This window comes from Canis lupus, chromosome 9 (assembly GCF_003254725.2).
Source record: "Canis lupus dingo isolate Sandy chromosome 9, ASM325472v2, whole genome shotgun sequence".
NCBI lineage: Eukaryota > Metazoa > Chordata > Mammalia > Carnivora > Canidae > Canis > Canis lupus.
In genome coordinates this window covers 49,804,797-49,830,381 of record NC_064251.1, presented here as the reverse complement: position 1 = coordinate 49,830,381, position 25,585 = coordinate 49,804,797, and the positions used below count along the sequence as shown (strand labels likewise).

At 58.3% G+C, this 25,585-nt stretch overlaps 2 protein-coding genes across 3 annotated transcripts; one reads left to right on the top strand and one right to left on the bottom strand.

Moving 5' to 3' along the window:
* Window positions 1-5,888: 5,888 nt before the first annotated feature.
* Window positions 5,889-14,656, bottom strand: SAPCD2 (suppressor APC domain containing 2). Of its 2 annotated transcripts, XR_007413063.1 has the most exons (7): window positions 13,938-14,656; window positions 11,527-11,639; window positions 10,819-10,965; window positions 10,391-10,498; window positions 10,143-10,265; window positions 9,880-10,069; window positions 5,889-8,179 (listed from the first exon to the last, which is right to left on the bottom strand). XR_007413063.1 is itself a non-coding variant. In XM_025474997.3 (6 exons), exons 1-6 carry the CDS (start codon window positions 14,554-14,556, stop codon window positions 9,941-9,943), a joined length of 1,239 nt encoding a protein of 412 aa, XP_025330782.3. In that variant the 5' UTR covers window positions 14,557-14,656; the 3' UTR covers window positions 5,889-9,940. The 2 variants fall into 2 exon arrangements, 1 of the variants encoding a protein (XP_025330782.3); XM_025474997.3 differs by having other exon boundaries at window positions 5,889-10,069.
* A 4,042-nt stretch (window positions 14,657-18,698) lies between these two features.
* Window positions 18,699-24,470, top strand: LOC112677482 (UDP-N-acetylhexosamine pyrophosphorylase-like protein 1). The gene is made up of 9 exons (XM_025475922.3): window positions 18,699-19,031; window positions 19,693-19,897; window positions 20,095-20,270; window positions 20,587-20,759; window positions 20,997-21,190; window positions 21,292-21,432; window positions 21,971-22,156; window positions 22,721-22,787; window positions 23,246-24,470. Exons 1-9 carry the CDS (start codon window positions 18,743-18,745, stop codon window positions 23,327-23,329), a joined length of 1,515 nt encoding a protein of 504 aa, XP_025331707.3. The 5' UTR covers window positions 18,699-18,742; the 3' UTR covers window positions 23,330-24,470.
* The last annotated feature ends 1,115 nt before the right edge of the window (window positions 24,471-25,585 follow it).

Here is a 25,585-nt window from a genome sequence, read left to right as displayed (position 1 = left end):
GAATGATGGTGCCATCTGCCCCATCTCTGGTGATGGTTTATCTTTACCTACACTCTGGACGTGAACGCTCTGGCAGTGAAGTCATGGAGGCTCTGAATTAGTCCGAACACGTAGTCCACCATGAGGTCATCAGATGTTCTCCAGAGTCGCACACTAAAGTTTTATTGTTCTGCTTGTGGTGAGCCTTTGATCTACCCGGAAGTGGTTTGCGTGTAGGATATGAGGGAAGGGCTCTGGTTCCCGTGTCCCTGTGCAGAGAACCTGGGGCCCAGGCCTTGCATCGCACGGGCTGGCCTTCCTGCCCTGATGTATGTGGAGGGCCTGGGCCATACCCCCTCCACCTGCCGCATGTCTCCATCGCCAGGAGGAAAGTCTGCTCTTCCCACTCCTATTCCTGGAGCCTGGGATCTTCCACAGACATTTTCAGAACTGGCTCACCATGTTCCTTGACAAACCCTATTGGGGTGACAACTGCAACCACACTGGATCTGCACACCAGGTGAGGTGTGCGCCTTAGTAAAGAGCAACCTTGCTCACATGGGGTCGTGGCCCAGAGTGGGGAGCAGTACCCCCAGGAGGAAGCCCCATCACAGAGCCCACAGCCTCTCAACGGGGCCCTACCAGGGAGGGATGCCCTCTGCCCCTCCTGGAAGAAATCGTCCCCCGCACTTCACCCAAGTCTACCACTGGGGCTCCTGCCGACCTTCAGCCAACCTGGGTGCGGGGACCAATTGCACTTCCTCCTCCTTCCCCGTAAATTAGGACTCCTCTCCTTCCTTTGCTGGACATGCCTGCGGTACCCGCCCCCCGCCGCCCCCCCCCCCCCTCCCCCGCCAAGCCCTGAGCCTGCTAACTCACCGAGGAACCAAGGCTGAGGGGTGTTGTTGGGATGGGATCAGACTGTACTTAGGCTGTGAAGTCCCTCTCTGATCTGGATATCAAGGTTGTATTGGCATCATAACATTTTCCTTGGGAAAAATTTACATACCATTTGGACTACGTCTTCCATGACCAATGTGTAGAACTTGCCTGTAAAACTCAGGCCTGATATGATTAGCATCTCCAGCTGTGATGGGGGGGGGGGTTCACTGATTTTCCTTTATTGTTCTGACAGTCTCCATGTGTATGTATATCCATCTCGAATAGAAGATGAAGAATCATACGTGGAGGTTCAGTGCCTCCAATGCAGGCATCCCACACACCCACACAGTGCAGTAGCAACGCCAACACCCGGACCCTGGTGCCATCACAGATGCTCGCTTGGACTTTACTGGTTCTGTATGCGCTAACTTCTCTGTGTGTGCGCGTGTGCGGCTCTCTTCACATGCGCAGCCACACTTAACAACCTTAACCAAGAGACCCAACTAAACCATCAGATACCCTCACATGACCCCTTTCCAGCCACATCCACCTCTGATTATGTTTTGTTACAAGTGCTTCTGCATCGTGTTTCTGAAACTCTGAGATTGGCTTTTACCACTCAGCAGGTTCCCTGAGGTTCACCCACATGGGTGAGTGTATCAGTAGCTCCTTCCTTTCATTGCTGAATTGTATCCAAGGGTGTGGATGGACCATAGTTTGTGCAACCAGTCTCCCAAAGGCATCTGGGTAGTTTCTAGTTTGGGGCTATTACCAATACAGCTGCTATAAACATCTATGTGCATGTTCCTGCATGAAAGTGTCTTTATGTATCTGGGAAAATGCCCAAGAATGGTTGCTTCATACAGGCTCTGTGTGTATATGGAGGGAGAGGGAAAGATGCATTTTGAAGAACTGGCAAGTCTGAAGTCTGCAGGTCAGATCAGCAGGTTGGAGGCTCAGTGGGGTGGAGGTGGAGATTCCATGTTGTAGTCTTGAGTCCAAATGGCATCTGTGGGCACAAACCCTTCCTCTTTGAGGGGCTTTACTCTTTTAAGGCCTTAAACTGATTGGATGTGGCCCACCCACATTCTGGAGGGTGATCTGCTTGACGCAGAGTCTACTGATGTTAACGTTCATCACATCGAATGCTTACCTTCCCAACAACATCCAGATAGGGGTTTGACCAAATGTCTGGGCACCCAGCCAGGGTGACACACAAAATAACTAGTCATCACATGTGGTAAGTTAACTTTAGTTAGTTTTTCTTTTTTTTAAGGTTTTATTTATTCATGAGAGACACACAGAGAGAGGCAGAGACACAGGCAGAGGGAGAAGCAGGCTCCCTGCAGGGAGCCTGATGCAGGACTTGATCCCAGGACCCCGCGATCACACCCTGAGCCAAAGGCAGACGCCCAACCGCTGAGCCATCCAAGAGTCCCAGTTAACTTTTCCAGGGTGGCTGTGTCTTTTGACATTCCCACCAATATTCAAGCAATTCAGTTTCTCTGCATGCTCGCCAGCACATGGTGTCACTGTGGGGTTTTATTTCATCTGCTCTGCTTGGGGGGCAATGTTTTACTGTATACTACCCCTTTTTAAAAAAATACTTTAGAAATTTACTTAGAGAGTGAAAGAGAGAGATTGCTCGAGTGCACAGAGGGAGGGGGAGAAGCAGTAGCTTCCCTGAACAGGGAGCTGATGTGGGACTCGATCCCAGGACCTTGGGATCACAACTTGAGCTGAAGGCAGACGCTTAGCTGACTGAGACACACAGGTGCCCCAAATCTCTTTACTTTTATATTAATACAACTACTCAAGCTTTTCTTTCTTTTTTGTTTTGTCTTGTGTTTGAAACCAATATTTAGATCTCTCTCTTGAAACAGCTATCCGAATTTCTAAAACTCCAATCTGACAATTAAACTAGAATTAATATTACTCTTCACAGATGACATGATCCTCTTTGTAGAAGACCCAAAAGACTCTACCCTAAAATTGCTAGAACTCACACACAAATTCACAAAGTGGCAGGATACAAAATCAATGCACAGAAATCAGTGGCATTTCTATACACTAACAATGAGACAGAAGAAAGAGAAATTAAGGAATCGACCCCATTTACAATTGCACCCAAAGCCATAAAAGACCTAGGACTAAACTTAACCAAAGAGGCAAAGGATCTATACTCAGAAAACTACAGAACACACATGAGAGAACTAGAGGAAAACACAAAGAAATGGAAAAACATTTCATGCTCATGGATTGGAAGAACAAATATTGTTAAGATGTCTATGCTTCCCAGGGAAATCTACATATTCAGTGTAATCCCTATCAAAATACCATCATCTTGGGCAGCCCGGGTGGCTCAGTGCTTTAGCGCCATCTTCAGCTCAGGGCGTGATCCTGGAGACCTGGGATCGAGTCCCACGTCAGGCTCCCTGCACGGAGCTTGCTTCTCCCTCTACCTGTATCTCTGCCTCTCTCTCTCTGTGTGTGTTTCTAATGAATAAATAAATAAAAAATCTTAAAAAAAAATACCATCATCTTGTTTCACAGAGTTGGAGCAAATGATCCTAAAATTTGTATGGAACCAGAAAAGACCCCAAATAGCCACAGGAATGTTGAAAATGAAAACCAATGCCAGGAGCATCACAATTCCGGACTTCAAGCTGTATTACAAAGCTGTCATCATAAGGACAGTATGGTCCTGGCACAAAAACAGACACACTGTTCAATGGACCAGAAGAGAAACCCAGAAATGGATCCTCAACTCTATGGTCAACTCATCTTCAACAAAGCAGGCAAGAATATCCAATGGAGGGCAGCCCGGGTGGCTTGGTGGTTTAACGCCGCCTTCAGCCCAGGGTGTGATCCTGGAGACCTGGGATAAAGTCCCATGTCAGGTTCCCTGCATGGAGCCTACTTCTCCCTCTGCCTGTGTCTTCACCTCTCTCTCTGTATCTCTCATGAATAAATAAATAAAATCTTTAAAAAAAAAGAATATCCAATGGAAAATAGTCTCTTCAATAAATGGTGCTGGAAAAACTGGACAGCCACATACAGAAGAATGAAACTGGTCCATTCTCTTACACCATATGCAAAAGTAGACTCAAAACAGATGAAAAGATCTAAATGTGAGACAGGGATCCATCAAAATCCTAGAGGAGAACATAGGCAGCAACCTCTGTGACCTCGGCCACAGCAACTTCTTGTTAGACACATTCCTAAAGGCAAGGGAAACAAAGGCAAAAATGAACTGTTGGGACTTCATCAAGATGAAAAGTTTCTGCACAGCAAAGGAAACAGTCGACAAAACCAAAAGACAACCTACAGAATGGGAGAAGATATTTGCAAATGACACATCAGATAAAGGGCCAGTATCCAAGATCTATAAAGAACTTATCAAACTCAACACCCAAAGAACAGATCATCCAATCATGAAACGGGCAGATGACATGAACAGACGTTTTACCAAAGAAGACCTACAGGTGATCAACAGACACGTAAAAAAAAATGCTGCATATCACTCATCATCAGGGAAATATGAATCAAAACCACAATGAAATACCACCTCACACCAGTGACAATGGCAAATATTAAAAGACAGGAAACAACAAATGTTAGAGAGTAAGTGGAGAAGGGAGAACCCTCTTGCACTGTTGGTGGAAATGCAAACTGGTGCAGCCACTCTGGAAAACTGTGTGGACTGTCCTCAAGAAGTTGAAATTAGAGCTGCCCTATGACCCAGAGATTGCACTACTAGATATTTACCCCAAAGATACAGATGTAGTGAAACCTGCACCCCAATGTTCACAGCAGCAGTGTCCACAATAGCCAAACTATAGAAAGAGCCCAGATGTCTGTTGACAGTTGAGTGGATACAGAAGACGTGGCCTATATACACAATGGAATATTACTCAGCCTTCAGAAGGAATGAAATCTTGCCATCTGCAACAACATGGATGGAGCTGGAGGGTATTATGCTGAGTGAAGTAAGTCAGAGAAAGACTTTCATCATGATTTCTTTTTTTAAAAAAGAATCTTATTTATTTATTCGTGAGAGAGAGAGAGGCAGAGACACAGGCAGAGGGAGAAGCAGGCTCCATGCAGAGATCCTGATGTGGGACTCGATCCCGGGTCTCCAGGATCACACCCCAGGCTTCAGGCGGCGCTAACCCACTGCGCCACCAGGGCTGCCCTTTCATCATGACTTCACTCACGTGTGGAATTTAGGAAACAAAACAGAGGATCGTAGGGGAAGAGAAGGAAAAACAAACAAGATGAAATCAGAGAGGGAGACAAACCACAAGAGACTCTTCACCATAGGAAACAAACTGAGGGGAAGGGAGTAGGGGGATGGGGTAACTGGGGGATGTGCATGAAGGAGGGCACGTGATGTCATGAGGACAGGGGTATTTTATCCAACTGAGGAATCACTGACTTCTACCTCTGAAACCAATAATACACTATATGTTAATTAATCAAATTTAAATTAAAAAAATAGAGTTGAGGGCAGCCCCAGTGGCACAGCAGTTTAGCGCCGCCTGCAGCCTGGGGTGTGATCCTGGAGACCCGGGATCGAGTCCCACATCGGGCTCCCTGCATGGGGCCTGCTTCTCCCTCTGCCTGTGTCTCTGCCTCTCTCTCTGTGTGTCTCTCATGAATAAATAAATAAAATCTTAAAAAAAAAAAAAAAGAGTTGAGTCTACTTGCATATATCGTGATTACCAATGTATCTTCATCACCTAATTGTGTTCTCTCTTCTCCTTAAGATTGCACTTTTCCTCTTTCTCACCCCATTCCCCTGCACCTCCATTCTTGGGAAGGTGCACATCGGATAGCCACCGTGTGTTATTTTAACACGCATACTTCATAAAATCCACAGTGAAGATCGTTTCCGTCCTTGTGAACAATTCACGCACGGCGGAGGGCCCCAGCTGCGGCCTTCCCTTCCGCATGCCATTTGGACACAATCTCACTTCCATCCCGTGCCCCTCCTCCCCTTAGCACCATTGCTATTATTACTACTATTGTATACAGTCCATGTTTACTTAGATTTAATGATGCATTCTGGTTGACTAAAATACGCCCACAGATTATTTGATTCTCTTTCTTCGGAAAGGTGGTGCCCGAGTCCCCTCCCACACCCCTGAGAAAGGAATGGTCTGAGTTAAGACAGAGGTGAGGTGACGCGGTGACTCTGGAGCCTCAGGCAGGTGCCCCTCCCCCATGGGCTCTAGGGGAAGCTGAGAAGCCAGGCTTGGAAGCGGCCCTGGAGAGATGGCCCCAGACAGCCCGCAGGGCCAGCACCTTGGCTCCCGAGCCTCGCCCTCAGAAACAGAGAGAAGACACCTGCAGCTCTGCACCACTGAGCTCTGCTGGGGGGGGGGGGGGCGGGGGCGGCTAATGCATCCTCATTCGGGGCTCCTTCTCCACTGCTGCCTTTTTTCTCAAGTCCTTGCTCTGGGGGACACCTGGGTGGCTCTGAGGTTGAACATCTGCCTTCGGTTCAGGGTGTGATCCCGGGATCAAGACCCACATGGGGCTGCTCCCCCCTCTGCCTGTGTCTCTGCCTCTCTCCATGAATAAATAAAACCGTTAAAAGAAAAAAAAGGTCCTGGCTCTGGAATATTCTTTAGTTAAGTCCTGTGGTTGGTAAAATCTCTCTCTCTTTTTTTTTTTTTTTTTGAAAATTTTTGTTTTTGAAATGTTTTTATGTTGTGTTCACTCTATGAAAGGTTGCTCTGGGTCCGGCCTTATGGGTGGTTCTCCTATGGTCTCGGGAGAGGGAATGTGCATTTCTTCCTCTCAGGCCTGGCTGGCATTTGTTGTGATTTCCGGATTGGAGAACTGAGATTTCTAGACAATTCTGAAAAACTGGAAGCCTGCTTATCTTCCTATGTTGCCCCTCCTTCCTCATCCTCTTCTAGGAAATGCAACCAGAGGAGTGACCCTCGCCTGTCATTCACACTTCCCATCAGACTCTGGGCTCTGCCCTGGATCACTTCCTACACTCTTCTGGTTCACCAACTCCAGCTGAAAACTTTCATCAGTTTAGTCCATTTTAGGTTTAATTTCTTTCTTTTTTTTTTTTTTTTTAAGATTTTATTTATTCATGAGAGACAGAGAGAGGCAGAAACACAGACAGAGGGAGAATCAGGCTCCCTGCGAGGAGCCCAATGTGGGACTCAATCCTGGGACCCCGGGGTTACCACCTGAGCCGAAGGCAGATGCTCAACTGCTGAGCTACCTAGGCATCCCTGAGGTTTAATTTTAATTTATATTTTATTTCTGTAAGTTGTTTGATCTTTCATGCTTTATTGCTCATCTTTATAAACTAAAAGATTATTTCATGGGATGAGCTATATAAAGACTGTGCCGTGTTTATATTTTCAAGAATCTCTTTTATATAAAAGCCATATATTCTCTGATAATTCCAATATCTGAAATATTTGCAGGATCTGTTGTCTCTGCTGGCTCTCGTGGCAAGAGCACTCCTGGTTGTTTGTGAAAATGTTTTTTTAAATTTGGAGATGCCTAATTTCTTTGGGACTTGGCCTCCATGAAATTTTGGGCAGTAATTCTCAATCAGGGACAATGTTTCTACCACCACCACCCCTCGAGACATTTGGCAACATCCTGAGACATTAGTTGTCAGAACTAGATGTGTGGATACAAGCCAGAGATGTCGTCACTATCGTCACAGTCACACAGCACAGAAGACAACCTCCCATCCCCCCACCCACGACTCAGCCTCGAATGTCACTAGTGCTTCGCAGAGGAGGCAGTCTGCCTTCCAGCTGCACTTGCCAACTTGGGACCACTTAAATCCTTCCCCTGAGGTCTCTAGGGCCCACAGGGAGCCTGTCTTCAGACTGCAAACAGAGAGGGTATGTTTTCTCACCCTGGGTGGGACACTGAGGCCACAAGGGATTTGTACTCCCAGCTTGCCTTCTGCGTGGCCAGCTTCTCTCACATGTTCCTCGCAACTGAAGGGCGACTATCTCTGGCAGGTCTGGTGAGACAGCTAGGCAGTCGTGTGAAGTCAGCAGAAGGAATGTGGACGCCCGGCAGCCTCTTCAGGTCCCTTCGCTCCCTAGCGGAGGGCTGGGCAGCAGCCGGTGGAGCAGGGAAGCGATGTTCCAGGGAACACCACTTGCAAAGAGCAGAGGTGGGAGGCTGGCTGTCTAGCTGCAACCCAGCTACTGGCAGGATTGGGAAGGGCTCTGGATGCGGAGCCTGGGGGCTGCCCTGAGCCACAGGGTCATGGGAGGATACAGAGGACAAGTAGTTTCCACTTTTTGGAATGTCATGGGAGAACCTGTGAGCAGAAAATCCTAGTGAGATGCTGGTGTGGAGGCAGTAGTGGTGGGACCGAACGGGGAAGAGCAGATCCAAGAACAGGTGGCTTTGGGGAGGTCGCAGTGGGCAGGGCCCAGACTGTCATGGGGGAGGATTTCTCCTGGGCTGGCCACTGCCCTGCACGTCCCAGCGGGTGCTGGGAACCTCATCTTCCCTTCAGGACCCCATTCCCCTCTGGGTGCCTGTCTCGCAGAGCCTGTGTGGGTCCAGGTCAGGGGTTCTCGGGCCCCCAAAAGAACCCACCCCATCCTCTAAGGAGGGCAGCTTGCATGCGGGGCAGATGTGGGCCCGAACCAGGACACCCCCTCCCTCCCTGTAAGCCCTGGAGCACAATGTGGGGAGCTCAGAGCTGGGGTTGGCAGGGCATGGCCAGCACCCCAGACCCAGGATCTCTCCAAGGCTCTGGGAGTCCATGTGCCTAAACCTTCTGGGTTTACGACGTCTCTCCCTATATACTCAAGCCTCACGCCTGGGGCCCCTACCACATGACCCAAAGGTGATGTCACATCCTCGGTGTAGGAGGCAAGCTCCTGCGGAGATGCTGGCACAGGTCATGCTCCCCCTCCTTCCTGGGGTGGAGGTTCCCCTCAGAGGCTGGTGTAGGGCTGGAGAGTCATCCCTGATGAGGCCCCTGTCTCTGATCTCTCCCTGAACCCCATGGTCTTCCTTTCCTATGGCTGAGCCCACCTGAATCTGGGGTCAGGGAGGGTAAGGCAGGCCCTCTATCTCGGGAAACTTGGGTCATGTGGGGTAGGCCCTGGTGGGGGCACTTGCCTATAAGGAACCTTGGGGCACACCTGGGGGGCCCATTCTCTCGCACAGCCATGCCCACATCTCTCTTCCCAGGGAATGGGCACATCCCAGCAACCCTGGTGACCATAGCCTGGCCTGGCCAGGATGCCCGGTGGCCTGAGGCCCTGGGGTGGGTCACAGGTTGCTCCATGGGCTCAGTTTTGCAAAGGGGGTGGATGACAGCCAACCCAAGTTGTTTTAAGGTCCGGGATCCTGAGAGGAGGGGCAAGCAGGCCAGCCTTGGCCCAGGCATGACCTCTGACACAAGCAGACCTCCTCCTAGAAACCACCCTTTACCATTTTCATCTGCTTCTAGGAGAAAGACAGCCACTAGACCTGAGGGAGGGAAGATGCCCTGGGGCTCCTGGGCCCCATCACCTGCTGGGCCCCCAGGCCTGCCAGCCCTGGTCAGGGCACCTGACCACAGACCTCACAGAGGCATCTGCTGGGCAGCTTTGGGTCTGCGAGCGCGAGGCACCCTCTGCTGGCTGTGGTCAGAAGTGCAGCCCAGTGGGACCAGTACCTCTTACTGGAGACCCCAGGTCAGAAAGGAAAGGCCAGCTGTATGTACACACGGGAGGGGGCCTGCCCAGAGCTGCCCAAGATCAGGTAAACGTGAGGAGGATCCCTCAGTGTCCACTGGCAGTGGTAGTAGCAGCTTAGGGCCACGTTAGCACTAGGAAGCCCCACCCCAGTTTAGCACCCCCGGGCTACAACCTGGTCTGTGTCTGGGGCCATGGGACATATTGGGGCACAGCCCACATGCAGGCTCCACCTGGGGCTGAGGGGCTGGGGGAGCCCAGATTGGAAGAGAAGAAGAAATCTGGGTCCTGGCCAGTCAGGTGGTCTTCAGCCTGAGGTACCCACCCGGGCTGCCTGCCAGGCCAGGCACTGAGAGCTCTGTGTCCATGCCCATGGCCATGGCCAACTAGATGAAGGTGGAGTCCAGGGGCCCGGCATCCTGCTGGCTGAGGGCGCGTGCCTCGAACAGCTGCTTGATGAGGGAAGATTTCTCCTGCTCCAGTTGCGTGATACGCTCACTCTTGCTGGTCACCTCCTGGGCCGGCAGGAGGTCAGTCAGGGCTCACCAGGCCTCCAGCCCCCACCCCAGACCCCTCCTTGCCCCTTACCTGGGTGAGGAGACGGTTCTGTTCTTTCAGCATGAGGATGGTCTGCTGCTGCCAGCCTGTGGTGGAGGGTGAGGCAGGGCCTGGGGCTGGACACGGGGGCCCCGAGGACAATGAGGGCAGAGCCTATGGGAGGGCATGGTCAGACAGGCCAGGCATTCCCTGGTACAGCCTCCAGGAAAAGGGTGAGGGGTGGCACCAAGCCAGGTGTGGGCCCTAGGTGGGTACTGGGTGGTCTGAGGGGCACTCACCCTGCTGGCACAGGCTGCAGTCAGCAGCTCCCCCAGGCACCGGGCCACCTCCTGTACCTTGGGCAGCAGCCGGCCCAGTGGGAGGGGGCTCCCCTCAGCCCCAAAGTCCTGGGAGGAAAGCAGGAAAGGGGAAAGTCAGAGAGCAGGACCAGCCCAAGATCAGCCACCGTGCCTTGAGGGTGGCCCCCCCCAGAATTACTGCTGAGAACAGAGAGGTAGCCCACGGGTGTTGCTGGTGGGGACATCTGCTCCAGGGCATCTTGTGTCCTAGGGGAACATCACACTGTGTGTGGGGGGCCCAGCACCCTGGGTGGAAGGACAGTCAATGTGCCCTGGAGTAGAGCAGTGCTGCACCTGCCTGGGAGTGCCTGGGGTTAGGTGGATGGTCACTGTCTGGGGACAGCCTAGCCCTGGGTGGCATCACTCACAGCGCTGGCCCTGCTCTGGCCCAGGCGGCGCTGGCGCTCCTGTACACGCTGCAGCTGCTGCTGGTACCAGTCTCGACCCCGCGCCATCATCTCCAGACCTTGTAGCAGCACCTCCTTCTCCTGTTCCAGCTCCTGCATCTGCTTTAGCTGCCACATGGGGGGATGCACATGTGTGAGTAAGTGCGCAGACAGCGCAAACCTGCGTGGGCCTATGCATGTGCGTGATGAACCACAGCCCCACAAGTCAGAGCTGTGCCCACGGACCAACCCATGCCAGCACCAACCTGCCAGCACAGGTGCAGCACCTGGACCCGTGTGGGCCCTCTGTGAGTCTGTGTTGCAACCCACAGCCCCATTTCTCCTGCTGGGTGGGGGAGGCTTCCCTCCCATGGCCCCTCCACATGGGCTCCCCCTGGGAACACAGGCAACACTCCCGACCTCAGCAGCTCCTTTAGGGCAGGCGGTGCGCACGCAGCTGCTGAGCTGCGCAAACCTAACAAAGGGGACTCTCTGAAGCCGGTGGGTGCAGGGGCAGCTCTGGGGAGGGACCGTGCCCACTCCACACCCAGGCTGCCTTCTCCCTAGAGGACTTCCTCATCTGGCCTTGAGTCATCCCTCAAGTGGAGTCAAGCCCACATGGAAAGAGATGTTTATAATTAACTGACATCCCCCGAACCCAGCCTTGGCTGTCTCAGAGCCCTCACTCACCAGGTCACAGTCCACGCCGTTGGTGATGGTATGCCGCCGACGCTCCCCTCGGGCACGAAGGACCCGATGGGCATCACCCACACTGAGCTCCCGGGGCCTGCAGGCTGCTGCACCTGCAGCAGAGGTGAGGACCTGGCTCGTTTGCAGGCCTGTCCCATCACACCCAGGGCAGGGTTGGGTGTCCAGGCCTATGCACCTCTGGGGGTTGTGGGCAACTCCGAGCCTCTGCATGGACCCTACCATTTCAACCCAGCCTGCAGGCCTGGGCGCTGCCTAGGCCTGCACACCCCTTGCCTCTGTGCCTGCCTGGGATCTGGCTCCTCACTCGATCTCCACCAACTCCCTTACCTCTATCTCAGGGAGGGCTGTGTGCCCTCTTAAGTTGCACGTCTGTACACACAACACACATGCCCTAGCACCAGTGCCCTGAGGGCAAGGGCTTTCCCCAGTGTGTGTTGGCACCCGCTGTGTGCCCCAGGGCCCTGGCCTTCCCTGTTTCTCTGTCCTTGTCTCTTGGGGCCTTTAAGGGAGTCAGGAGTTGGTGCAGGTGAGATGGGAGGGCACAGGTGGCCTAGACCTAACTTTCCCAGAAAGGATAAAACAAAGTTGGGCCGACTGTGTCCAGCGCATAACTTACGAGCTTCTACAGTTTAGGCGTCACCTGCAGCTGAGTCTGCTCAGGACTGAAAAGCCAGCAGGGCCAGCTGGCTTCCCTGGGGGTGGGGGCAAATGTGCAGGGCACCACAAGGGCACAGGTGTGGAGGAAACCACCCTCTCCTCCCCTGGACCTAGCCGTGTTCCCCCAGGATATGCCCCTGGCACTGGTCAAGTGGAGTGGGTGGGTGATCCAAGAAGGGGACATGTCCACAGGCTCAGCATCGGGTGGCCATGCAGGCCTCCAGCTGGCCCTGGCAGACGGGCTCCAAGCACAGGCAGAGATCGCGTCCCAACCTGCCCATGCCACATGGCTGCAGAGAAGATACAGCAGAGAGAGGCTGGGGTGGGGGGCGTCAGGGAACAACCCCAGAACACCTGGGCTTGGTTGGGGAGCAGCTCCCAGATTTCTGGATGGCAGTACACTGGATGTTCAGTGGGATGACCAGCAGCTCTCACAGGGCCAAAGAAGGGGGCCCTGGGTCTTGGGGTGGGGGCTCTGTGTGTATGGGGGCTTTCTCCCCGAAGTAGGGGAACCTTGGAGCTCCATATCTGGCACCCATGAACATGCCATGCCTCTTGTCTGGGCCTCTACCTGTAGAGGTGACAGCGAGAGCCTGGCCTGCTCACCCCTGTGTTGAGCCCTCAAAGGGGTGCAGATGACCCAGGGCCACATGGGGCACCAGAACAGAGCAGGGCTGGGCCACAGGCCTGAGGCATCCAAATCCCAAACCCTGGCTGATTTTCCAGGATGTGTAGCCACAGTGATGGCACTGGCCCTGCACCCCCAAGTGCCCCCTGCCTTCCCACACCTCAGGGGCAGAGAGGTTGGGCAGTGAGGAGCAGGGGAGCCCCAGCTTGGGGTGGGCCACCAAATGGCTTCACCCAGGAGGCCAGGAGCCACCGTGGCCCTAAGGGCCAGTCATGGGGCTGGGGAATATGGGCAAGGCTGGGGCAGAGGTCTAGTGAGGCTGGCAGAGTGGTGAAGGCGTAGAAGGACTGGCAGCTGCCATGGTGGGGCTGTCATGGTGAGGCTGCCGGGAGGCCTGCGCCCAGGGGTGCACGCTCCAGGCTGAAAGGGCTGAGGGGTTTGAACCCAGCACCCAACCAGAATGCAGGTGCTATTCCCAGGGTCAACACTAGAGGGGACCACGGGGCCATTCAGCCATCTCCTGTCAGGGCCACCTGGACCAGAAGCCAAGCAAGGACTCCGCTGGCCATCGTTGGGGGACTGCGTCTGGGTCTCTCCCTGGTGTCAGTCCCGCAGGTTTTGGGGACTGGGCTGAAGAGCCACCCACCGCTTTACTCTTCCTGTTAACCAGGCCAGAGCCTCCTGGGAAACCTCCAACCTGTCCTGGCTCGGCGGTGGAGCGGCGACTAAGGACCCAAAGGGGCAGTGAGGGCCCCTCTCTGGGTGGGGTGCCCTGTCTCCTCGGAACTAGACGGGAACTCCCTGCCTAGTGTCATCAGAGACGCAGCTCGGGGCCTTGGCGTCCCCCGCCATGGGCTCAGGATTGGGGGAGCGGCTTCCTGGTGGAGCTGGGAGTCACCTCGCAGCCCCCGGGCCCCGGCCACGCCTCCGGCCCCTGAGCGGGAAAGGCGACAGGCTCCTTCCCTGTCGGCACCTAGGGCTCTGGGCCCCGCACCCCGCGGTCGGAGAGGCGCCGGCAGCACCTCTGGGGCTCTGGCCTGAGGCGCAGGTCGCGGGGGGCGGCGGGGTCAGCTACCAGGAGGGGCCCGGGCCGCCCCGCACTCACCAGCGTCCGCGCTCGGGCTCCGCTCCAGCGCCGCGCCCTGGGGCCGCTCGGGCTCCGCAGGACCGGGCGCTGCCTCCGCCGGCGCGCACAGCTTCTCCAGGCTGCGGGCCGCGCCTCCGGGGACGGCTGGCGGGGGCCGCGCGCCCGGGGGTAGGGCCTTCCTCTCCAGGACCGTCCGCGGCTCATCAGCCGGAGCGAACACCAGGCGCGGCGGCGGCGGCGGTCCCCCAGGCCGCGCCGGGCAGCCTCCCCGGGCCGGGGCTCGTGCCTGGCCCCGCGGGCCGCCGTCGGCGCTCAGCAGCGAGGTGCGCAGGCCGGCCACGAAGCGCTCGAAGGTTAGGTAGCCGCTGGCCGGGGCCACCTGGCGCAGGCCCTCCAGCACGCCGCGGGGCAACTCGCGCGCGTCGGCGCCCTGCCAGCGGGACTCGATCTCGCGCAGGTGCACGCAGCCGCGCCGCCGGTCATCCAGGATGTCAAAGAGGGTGCGCAGGCTCTGCAGGAAGGCGCGCGGCAGCCCCTCCGTGCCCGGCGTGGGCGTGGGCGCGGGAGCGGGAGCGGGAGCGGGAGCGGGAGCGCCGGGCGGCCCGCGGCCCGGCTCGGCCATTGCGGCTCCGGCCATGGGCGGCCGCCGCCGGGCTCGGTTCCCGGCTCGGTCCGCAGTTCCGTCCCCGCGCAGCCCGACGGCTGGGCCCGGCCGGCGCGCGCAACCCGCGGCGACAATAGCTGCGACTTTTTGAATGGACCCTCCTCGTGATGTCAGCGCTCATTAGCATCCGCGGCGGCTATTGGCCGCGGCTGGCCCTTCGGCTCCCGGATTGGCTGAGAGGCCGCCAGCCCGGTTTGATTTTCCTCCGAGGGCTCCGCCCCGCGCGCTCCCGCCGCAGAGCCCGCCGCGGCCCGGGCTGCACCGAGGCCCGGAGCGGGCGGGGGCGGGGCCGGGAGCTCTGCCTGCCCTCGGTCTCACCGGGAGGGGGACGCAGCCCTGAACGGACCTCTCTCTGCTCCCGCCGCCTCCTGCCGCCCGCCGCCCGCCGCCCGCCGCCCGCTCGCAGCGGTTCAGCCCTCTCGGAGGGGCGGGGCCTGCCGCCCTACAGAAAACCTGTCCCGGTGGCCTCGTGGGGCAAGGATGGAAGCACACCTCCTCCAGGGATTCAACTTCCCTGTCCGGCTCCCTTGGGCACTCTTCGCCCCCAGTTCGGGGTCCCCTGACCCAGGCACCCTGACTCTTAGGGCCCATTTGCCAGGAGAGTCCCAAGAGGATTGTGGGCTCCAGCCATCTGGGCGCTTCCCCTCACAGAGGCCTCTCTGTCCACGCTGCTGCTAGCTCCTCCCCTTGTCCCTGGGGATAGCTTGGCCTTTCCTGCCTACCTCGAGACAAAGCCACTTTTTCCTGTGTCCCCAGATCCCCATCTGGTTGACCAGCTCTCCTCTGCTCCAGCTCCTTCCCCGGGCTGGACACTTCCTCCAGCTGTGTCCCCAGTGGCCCCTGCTTCATTTCCAGCCAGGATCCAGTCCTGTCTGGCCAGGCTGGGAGGAGGCTTGAGCTTAGCCCAGCCTCACTTCAAGAAGGGAATCCTTCCTCCTGTTAGGGTAGTGAAGTGAATTTCTTCCTGCCCAGGAATGTGAGGTGAGCTGGGACAGGTTCTACGTTGCTGAGAGCTCCCCCATCAGGGCTTCGCTTTATTAATTTCACAGCCCTCAAAGGTGGGGCCCCATTGTGGTAAGGAATTTTGGAAGGACCTAGAAAGCTGTGAGCCTAGAGTTTCCCCATGGAGCCCGATCCATCCCTGCCTTCCTCTTTAGTGGCAGGACTAGCCAAAGTCCTAGAAAAGCGTTCAAGCCACTTGTCCTGCAGTTCATCCCCTCTCCTGCTCTCCTTCCAGCACAGCTGCCCAGGTGCCCCATCCTTAAGGGACCCAGCAGTTCCTTACATGATAGGGGTACCGTGTACCCCTTGCACATGGTAGCTTTCCCACCAGAAACACCTTTTCCCGTCTGCTCTGGGGTCATCACTCTGCATCCTTTGAAACTCCACCTAGATACCCAACCCACCCTTGGAAGTCTGGTTACACGTCCTGACTTTCAAAGCATGAGGCTGCTTTCTGCTAGCAATGGTGCCTCTCTCCCCATGAATCCCTCCCTGTGTGTTCTGGAAGCAGGACAGGGCCACCCTATGGCCTGGCATGAGTCTTGCCCACAGTGGAGGCTTAGTGGGTGGCCAGCATGTGGGAAGCCTCATCCTACAGATCACAGTGGAAACACCAGCCTTGGGTGGGGTGGGGAGGCCTGGAGACAGCTCTATGGGGGTTTTGTAGATGTGGAGGCCTGTTGCCAGCAGTAGCAAGCAGTGCTATGACAGTTCAGGACAGCAGGACAGCAGCATGCAGGCCAGGGGCCTGTGAACCTGAACCCATTGTACAGAGGAAACAGGCCTTCTCCAAGCATCAGAAAGTATGAGGCAGGAGGCCCTTGGTCCATGGGCTTCCCACTGGGCTTCCCTGGCTAGGCACTGGTGGAAGGGACCGAAGAAACTGTAGAGCCCACAGCATGCCCCCGTGTACTTCCTGTTCTGAATTCTAACCACTTCCTCTTTCCACTCCTCTTTCCAGTCTGGCCTAAAGCTCTCCTAGCTCTGTACCCTTCAGTGTTGCTGTCGCCCCCAGGGGGCTTCCCAGACTTCGTGAGGCCCCTGTGGCTCTTGAGGTGCCTGACCCAGTTGTAATTATTTTCTCACTGTGCCAGCTTGCAGCTCCCTGGAGGTGGATGGGGAGGCCCTCTGTCCCCAGCCTAACACAGTCGCTGTGCCTCTTCCAGGATCTGCTGGTCTCCACTCTTGCAGTAACAACCAGGGACCCACGCTGGACTCTGGGCCCTGGCTCCCCGGAACCCTTTGGATGAAGCCCTAGGGCAAAAGGCAGGTGACGCCAGGTTTGTCTAGGAGGTTGTTACTCACTTCTGCCCCTCTGGCACCTTCATCTGTCTGCCCAAGTGGGCCAGCTCTCCTTCTCTGGCCTGTCAGGTGCCTCTGCCTACATAGCCTCAGCTGTCCAAACCCTTCTGATCTCAGCCCCACCCCCACCTTGAAGCAAGATTTAGGGGTCACTCTGAGATGAGCCCTGAGTTTACGAGACACTTGTCTTCAAGGGCACATGTGCAGGGTAGTAAGAGTTCACATGGACTCTGGCCTGGAATGTGGAGCCCACTCTGCTTGGTTCCCTGCCTCCCGTGCACATCCTCCACCTCTAACAGATGCCCTTCAACTGCCACAAACTTGAAGCAGATCATTCATTCATTCATTCATTCATTCATTCATGCAAGCACTCCCTGAACACTTGATATGGCCCAGTCACTGAGCTGGGTGTGGGATCCAACACTCACTCACCCATTAAATAAACACATACTGAGTACCTACTGTGTGCTGGGCATTGATCTGAGGCTATGGGGTAGAGCAGTGAACCAAACCATGTCCATCTGCCATGGAGCTTCCTTCTTTGGAGAAGTCGGGCAGCAGAGAATACAGAAAGGTGGGAAGGAACAGAGGTGAATGGGAGGGTGCTCTCCGAGCCAACATGACCTGGGAGGGTCTCCCCAAGGAGGCAACACATGAGTAGAAAGACCTGGCAGGGCAGCCCCGGTAGCCCAGTGGTTTGGCACCGCCTGCAGCCTGGGGTGTGATCCTGGAGACCCAGGATCGAGTCCCACATTGGGCTCCCTGCATGGAGCCTGCTTCTCCCTCTGTCTGTGTCTCTGACTCTTTTTCTGTCTATGAATAAATAAATAAAATATTAAAAAAAAAAAAAGACCTGGCAAAGTGGGGCAGGAAGTCACTTTCTGGGAAAAAGTAGTCCAGGCAGGAGGAACAGCAAGTGCAAAGGCCCCGGGCAGGCCTAAGGCCATCTTGGGAAGATAATTTCTTTCAGGTCCACCAGAACTTAGAGTGGCCCCCAGGGAGCTGTGAAGTCCTACTTCCTAACTCAGGAAGGGGGTGTGTGGGAGCCTCTATGTGCAGAACCTGCCTCCAAGGTGTTTGAATCACCCTAACAGGGGTTATCTGAGGGCAGGCCTGAGGAAGATGTTACTTTTCATTTTGGGTCCCAAAGTATCGTTTGAATTTGTTTTAACCTTGTCCATGTATCATTTTTAGTCTTAATAAAACTAATTTCTAGAAGAAAGCTTTGTCCCCAAATGGCCAAAGCTACTCATTATTTTTCCCGGAGGGAGTTTATAAACAGCAAGGTATCTTAAACTCTAACAGTTAATACAACGCGGCAGGGCGAAGGCCTGCTCCTGAATGGTTCTGGCTACATGGCAGTGCGGAGTCGGGATGTGAAGGAGGGAGCCCCCAAGGATGCGGGGTGGCCTTCTTGGGGGGTCCTGGGTAGCATCGGGACACCTAACCCTACTGATGGTCTGGCTCTATCCTCCCGGGCCCAGCCGCCAGGGGTCAGACATAGCCGCAGGGAGGGACAGACCCTAGCCTCCGCCTCAGGTGCCCTGACCAGCAGGGCTATGGGTCCAGAAGGGGGTGTACTAGGCCTGAAGTCAGCCCTCACGCGCCAGGGCCAGGGGGGTCGCAGATCCCTGCCTCAGGCAGCCCCAGCGCCTGGACTGGGCCCCTGCGCCTCCCGCTGTGGCCGAGCGGACAGGGGCGGGGTCAGAGCCAGAGGGTGGAGGGGACGCTCGGAGGCGGGGTCGAGGCGGGGCGTCCTGGCCCCGCCCCTCTAGGGCCGTCGCCCGCCGCTGGATCCCGTGACGCCCGCCGGAGCGCTCGGGTCACGAGTGCCAGCGCGGCCGGCGGAGGCGACATGGCTTCGGAGCGGGCGGTGCGCGCCAGGCTGCAGCGCGCGGGCCAGGAACACCTGCTGCGCTTCTGCGCCGAGCTAGCGCCGGGGCCGCGCGCCGCGCTCCTAGCGGAGCTGGGGGCGCTGGAGCCCGAGGCGCTGCGGGAGCACTGCCGGCGCGCGGCCGCGGCCTGCGCGCATCCCCCGGGCCCGCCGCCCGACCTGGCCGCGCGCCTGCGGCCCCTGCCCCCCGAGTGCGTTGGCAGCGCGAGCCGGTGCGACCCCGAGACGCGGCTGCTCTGGGAGGAGGAAGGTAGGCGGGGCGGCGGGGGTCCCGGGCGGGGCGGGCCTGGCTGGCGGAGGGGCTTGCCCAACGTGGGGAGACAGGAGAGCTGGTACTTGGAGGAGCTGGCGTGCCTTATTTCTTTGTGGGGACCCTTTTCCCACGCAGCTAGCGACTGGGGTGTCGGGCTCCAAAGGCCGCCAAGGTGGTGCCCGCCCCCAGGCGGCTTGCCCTCGGGAGAATGCTCTGTGCAGGCGCACACCTGGCTAGCCAGCAGCCCAGCCACACACCTATTGACCTCAGGGAACCCCTTGGCACACGCTCCCTTTCACATTAGCGCTCCCAGGTGCACTCTTGGCCTCTTGGCCTCACAGGTGAGGCAGGTGCTCTTGGAGGGAAGCCTGCTCAGGGCCCCCACTGCACTGCTCTGACTGGCCTGACCTGGTGTTCCCTCTGAAGGACCCAGGCTGGGAATGAACCCTGGAGGATGCCATGACGACCCCTGGTGGGTCCTGATAAGGGGGGTTTGTGTGGGGCCCGAGCCCACAGGCGATCAAAAGATTATTTGAAAATTTCTGTCCCATCGCTATGAAGTCTTAGAGCCCTAGACACAAGTCTGGCTTGCTGAGAGGTGAAGGGGTGGTTCTGTGGCAGGTCCCAGGTGTCCCCTCACGGCACCCTGCACCTCCAGGTTTCCGCCAGATCGCTCTGAACAAGGTGGCTGTGCTGCTGCTGGCTGGGGGGCAGGGGACTCGCCTAGGCGTGACCTACCCCAAAGGCATGTATCAGGTGGGGCTGCCCAGCCAGAAGAGCCTGTATCAGCTGCAGGCCGAACGGATTCAGCGGGTGGAGCAGCTTGCTGGCGAGCGCCATGGGACCCGCTGTACCATCCCATGGTGTGCCTTCTCTGTATTACCTTGACCCCAGAATAATCCCCTGCCCGGATAGCATGAATCCTGGCCCGCACCACGACCTGAACCCCAACCCCGGCACCTACCTAGGCTGGACCCCAAGACCAGCCCCCGTCAGAGCCCCAGGTCCCAGAGGGGCTGGGCCCTTCAAATAGCCCTCTCAGCTTTGCCTGTCCTTTAAGGTACATCATGACGAGTGAGTTCACGCTGGGGCCCACAGCCACCTTCTTCCAGGAACATGACTTCTTCCACCTGGACCCCAATAACGTGATCATGTTTGAACAGCGCATGCTGCCTGCTGTGAACTTTGATGGCAGGGCCATCCTGGAGCAGAAACACAAGGTTGCCATGGCCCCAGGTATGCCTGACCCCTGACCCGGGGAAGGACTGGCTGGCCTAGACCAAGGAGCTAATTAGAGGTTGGGAGGACAGTAGCAGAGGCTGGAGCGTTATGCTTCAAGGCTCTGTGGTCCCGGCCAAGTGGCCTCCCCTCTCTGGACCTTGATTCCCATCTGTCACATGAGACAACCATAGGGCTACTTGGATAGTGATGAAGAGCTGCCTCAGGTACAAGGTCCAGCCCCAAGGGGCCTCCCCTGCCTCCAGCACGCCCTGGACTAGATGGCTGAAGCCCAGCTGGAGTCCTCGAAAGAGCGGTCCTTCTCCCTCTGCAGATGGCAATGGGGGGCTGTACTGCGCACTGTCAGACCACCAGATTCTGGATGACATGGAGCGTCGAGGAGTGGAGTTTGTGCATGTGTACTGTGTGGACAACATCCTCGTGCGGCTGGCTGACCCGGTCTTCATTGGCTTCTGCGTGCTTCGCGGCGCAGACTGTGGGGCCAAGGTGAGCCCCCCACCCGCCCCCGCCTTGCCCCGTCCCCTCCCCCCGTCCGTCCCCGGTCCACCCGGCCATGCCCCTCCTCCCAGTCCCACCCCGGTCCACCTGGCCCCGCCCCGGTCTGCCTCGCCCCGCCCCTCCTCCCCGCCCCCTGTCCGCCTGGCCCCGCCCCTCCTCCCAGCCCCGCCCCCGGTCTGCCGGGCCCCGCCCCGTCAGCCTTCCCAGCCCAGGCCTTGGCCGCAGGTGGTGGAAAAGGCCTACCCAGAGGAGCCAGTGGGTGTGGTGTGCCAGGTGGACGGGGTCCCCCAGGTGGTGGAGTACAGCGAGGTCAGCCCCGAGACTGCTCAGCTTCGTGGGCCTGATGGGCACCTGCTCTACAGCCTGGGCAACATCTGCAACCACTTCTTCACCCGAGGCTTCCTCCAGATGGTCAGCAGGTGTGCTCAGCAGGTGGCCGCGGGTGGTGGCCAGAGTGGCTCCCCGGGGTGTCCTATCTGAACTGTGTCTTTCCTCCTCTTGTCATCCTGTTGTTCTCCAGCGAGTTTGAGCCCTTGCTGAAGCCACATGTGGCTGTGAAGAAGGTCCCATACGTGGATGAGGAGGGAAATCCGGTAAAGCCGATAAAACCAAACGGGATAAAGATGGAGAAGTTTGTGTTTGATGTGTTCCCGTTTGCTAAGTTAGTGGCAGAAGTCATTTATTTTTTCTTTCTTTCCTCTCTGTTTTGGTGGTGGGTTCTGAGGCCCAGCTGGGCCGGGAATGGAGGCATGTGGGGCACACAGTGGGGCCACCCCCTTTGCAGTGGGGAGCAGGGGCTGTAGGCAGGCTCAGGGACAACACCAGGGGAAGCAGCCCCCGCAGTGTGAGCATGGCAGCATCTGGGGCTGTGTACTCGGGGAGACACCCCTGCTCCTCCTGAGCCCTCTGTCTGTTCCTGGCCCGGGGTTAGGAGGTTGTTTCCAGGCCAGGGGGCTGGGGGCCTCCCCGGGGGGGTGGTTGGCTCTTACTCTGGGGTCCCAGGGTCTGGGGGTTTGGCTGGTGGGAATGGAAGGACGTCAAGCAGCCGCAGGGATCTCAGGAGCAAAGATGCAGGTGGTGCCTGTGGGCCCTCCATGGAGGCGACTGGCCCTTCTCATCGTCACTGCAGTGCAGCCTTCACCTGCCCAGGACCAGGGCCTCTGGCCAGGACATCTGGTCACTAGTTCTCATCCACATAGGAGTTTCGTGGCCTTTGAAGTGTCTCGGGAGGAGGAGTTCTCTCCTCTGAAGAATGCTGCCTCGGATGCCAGAGACAACCCCGCCATGACCCGGCGTGCCCTGCTCATGCAGCATTACCGCTGGGCCCTGCAGGCAGGGGCCCACTTCCTGGATGCGTGTGGGGCCCGGCTCCCTGAACTGCCCAGGTGAGTGTGGCCTCAGCGTGCTCCCCAAAGGATCAGGCTATCCGGGTCCATCCCCCAGCCCCAGGCTTGCCGACTCTGCTGGGCTGTGGTGTGGCCTTGTGCTCCGAGTGGCCACATGCCCTGGTCAACCTTGCGGTGACTGGGGCCTCGGGGCCAACCCCTAGAAGTCTGCTTGGGGACTGGGGGAGGTGGGTGGCTGCCACCCTTCCTGACTCACTTATGAGCTCTGAAACCAAGACCTCGGCATGACATTTGGAAAACAGCAAGGCAGGTCACTCTTCAGGGCCAGCGAAGGAAAGGACGTGAGGTTTCCATCTTCTCAGTTATCCGCAGCCCCGGCCTAACCTGGCTGCCCGGGTGCTGTGAGGGGTGCCTGCAGGGACGAGGGGGGGGTTTTCCCGCCCAAAGAAGAGCCTGCCACTTGGGCAGGGGCAGTTTGCGGAGGGCTCCGGGTGTGCAGAGGAAGCGGGGATTGCTGAGAAGAGACCTTGGGGAGCTGGGTCAGGCAAGGACAGCCCCAGGGCACACACCCCGGAGCAGGTGCTGACACGTGGGCTCCCACAGCCTGCCGGACGGCACAGAGCCTCCAGCCATCTGTGAGATCTCACCCTTGGTGTCCTACGCTGGAGAGGTGAGAGCCGACGGCCCCATCTAGAGCTTTCTGGGGTAGGGCATGCATGATTGGGGGGAAGACTGGGGAGAAGTGGGTGCTGGGGTGGAAGGTCACAGCTCTGACTCAGTTTACCAATGGGGCAAATAGTTCCTTAAGTTAGGATCTTCTGGGCCATGAGTGGGGATGAGGAATCAAGATCCTCATAGGTCTCGGAGAGGCAGGAAGATGTCAGCGTTTGGGGTTCCGGCAAGGAAGACTTTATGGAAGCCTTGCTGAGGGAGCGATACTGGCCCCGACCCTCTGACTGGACTTCCCTGAGCATGCCTAGAGACTCCTAGGGCCTGGGTCTAAAGGTGGCATCCAAGCCTTGTTCTGGAAGCCTCTCTGGCCCTGCCTTACTGTGGCTCAAGAAGAGTTTGTGCCCCCTCTATGCACTAGATGTGAAAATGTGGCCATCATGACTTTATTGTCTCCAGGGTCTGGAGATGTACCTGCAAGGCCGCGAGTTCCGGTCCCCCTTCATCCTGGATGAGAACCAGGCCAGGGCTCTGCAGGCCTGACTGGCTCCCAGACCTGCCAACCCCAGGGCCTGAGGGCTGGGGACACAGTTTACTCCACCAGGGTGGGGCCTCTCCCACCACCGGTTCCCACGGACACAAATGACCCTAGGCCTGCTAGAGACCTACGAGGGTTTTTTCCTCTGGGCTCCTGGCTGCGGGAGGCAGAGGTGTGGCATCCCATCCCGGTCCTGGGCCCTGCCTGGGGGCGACTGGAGGATCAATGGCCCCTTCTAGCCCTCCACGCAGCTCCCCTTGGTGAAGAGCTACAGCCACGCAGCTTCTCTGCAGATACACAGGTGGGCAGGGAGGGAGGAGGGAGGGGAGGGCGCCCCTCCCTCGCAGGGCCAGGTGTGGAAGGTGCTGCCCCCTCCCTCCCTCCCTCCCTCCTGATCTGGCAGCCAACAGGAAGCCGAAGGAAGCCGGTGAGGCTGGAGGGGGGTGGGTGGCACAGCCTGGCCCCAAATTTCTCACCACCCCCAGCCCACACTCAGCCTGCACACCTAAAGGGGGAACCTCTCCATTTCCCCAGAGACCTCGATTCCTCCGCCACCTCTGTGGTTGGTTCAGGCCCCTGCATTTTAGGTGCTCCGACCAAGAACCAGGGGGCCCAAGAACCAGGGGGCCGACACTAGGGGCTTCTCACCACGTGGCTCCTCAGTCTGGAACGCAAGCCGCCAGAGAGCGCTCCACCCCTCGACTCTCCACCGACCGGAAGCGGGCTTTCTAGTCTGCCACACATCGTGGCGCTCTCTAGAGGGAGACGCGGCCTCCATGTCCGGGCGCAGGCTCGGGCATTGCACCCCTGCAGCCAGACCGGGGCTGCGGGGAAAGCCGCGGGCCCAGCCCCTCGCCCCTGCCTGCTTTCCCCTCCGCAAGGCAACACAGGGGGCCACCCCCCACCCTGGCCTGCGCGGCAGCCCTCACCGCGTGGGAGCCGAGCTCGCCCGAGGAAAAGGATGCCCTGGGCCCCCTGCATCCTGACCTGGGCCCGGGGCGGGGGCAGGGCCGCGCCCCCCCCCCCAGGAGGACTGTGTACCCCCCAGGCCCTGCCAGTCCTTCGTAACCTCAGAGGTGACCCGTGTGCCTGAGGACCCTTCCCTCGGCTGCTCTCTCGCCCCCAGCTGCCGCTCCCCAGCGCCACAGCCCCAAGCTGTGCAACCTGTCTTCTCAGCAGGAGGGTCAACTACGGACACCGTTGCTGTGAAGGGACGGTTTATTTTAAAATAATTAGACCCTTCTATCAGGTCTCACACACAGCACGGAGGGAGGCAGGGAGGTGCCGGGTGCGGACCGCCGTCTCCGCGGACCCGCAGCTTACAGGATGGTAGGGCTCCCAGTCCTGTCTCACGGGCGTGCGCGCCCCTTCCCGCTGTGTCCTCCAGAGAGGCCCCTCGGGCTACCGGGACAGTCTCTGACCCCAGACGAGCCACCGCGGAACCACTGACTTCTGAGGGACTGCCACGCTCGGATGCGACGGAATGCGGGGGTGGGGGTGGGAGCGGGGGCGGGGGCGGGGCAGATGTCCAATAAACGCAGGAAGCCGTGATGATCCCGGGCCCGGCCAGTGCAGTGCCTGCCGCGCTCGTCCGTGCGCCGGAACAGGGGGCCACACGCCCGGCCGCTCGCGCTCTGCGCCGCCCAACTCTTCAGCGGGGGCGGGGGCGGGGGCGGGGGCGAAGGGGCTGGGACCACCCAGGGAGTGGGTCGGACACCCTGGGGGCGGCTCCCAGCCTGCCCGCCCTCTCCGCCGGTAGAGGCGTGGGGGGCACCGGAGCGCACGAGGGCTCTCGGGGACAGGCTCGGACAGGCCCGGTGCTCATGGAGCAGGACGCACGGCCAGGACCGCGGGGGCGCGGCGGGCTCAGCCCAGGGGCCCGGCCGCACAGCGCCGAGCACGGCCCGGAGCCCAGCCGACCCTCGGGACGCATCCACTCGCTGCGGGGGCCGTCGTCGCGCCTCGACGATGGACGCGGGGAGCCGCCGTCCTGTCGCCGGGCTGCGCGGCCCACCTAGCTCCGGGCGGGGCAGTCGGGCCCCGGAATCCCCGCCACGCGGCGACGCCGGCCGGTTCCCCGGAGCCCACGCCGAGCCCAGGCCGAGGCTGCGCGCGAGCGGGCGAGCTGTGCGCAGGCGCGCGCGGGCGAGCGCCGAGGCCGTGAGGTCACGGCGCAGGTGCGGCCGTGCGCCGACGCCGTGGGACGTAAACACGCGCGCGCAGGCGCAGTGGGGGTGGGAGGGCGCGGCGCAGGCGCATTG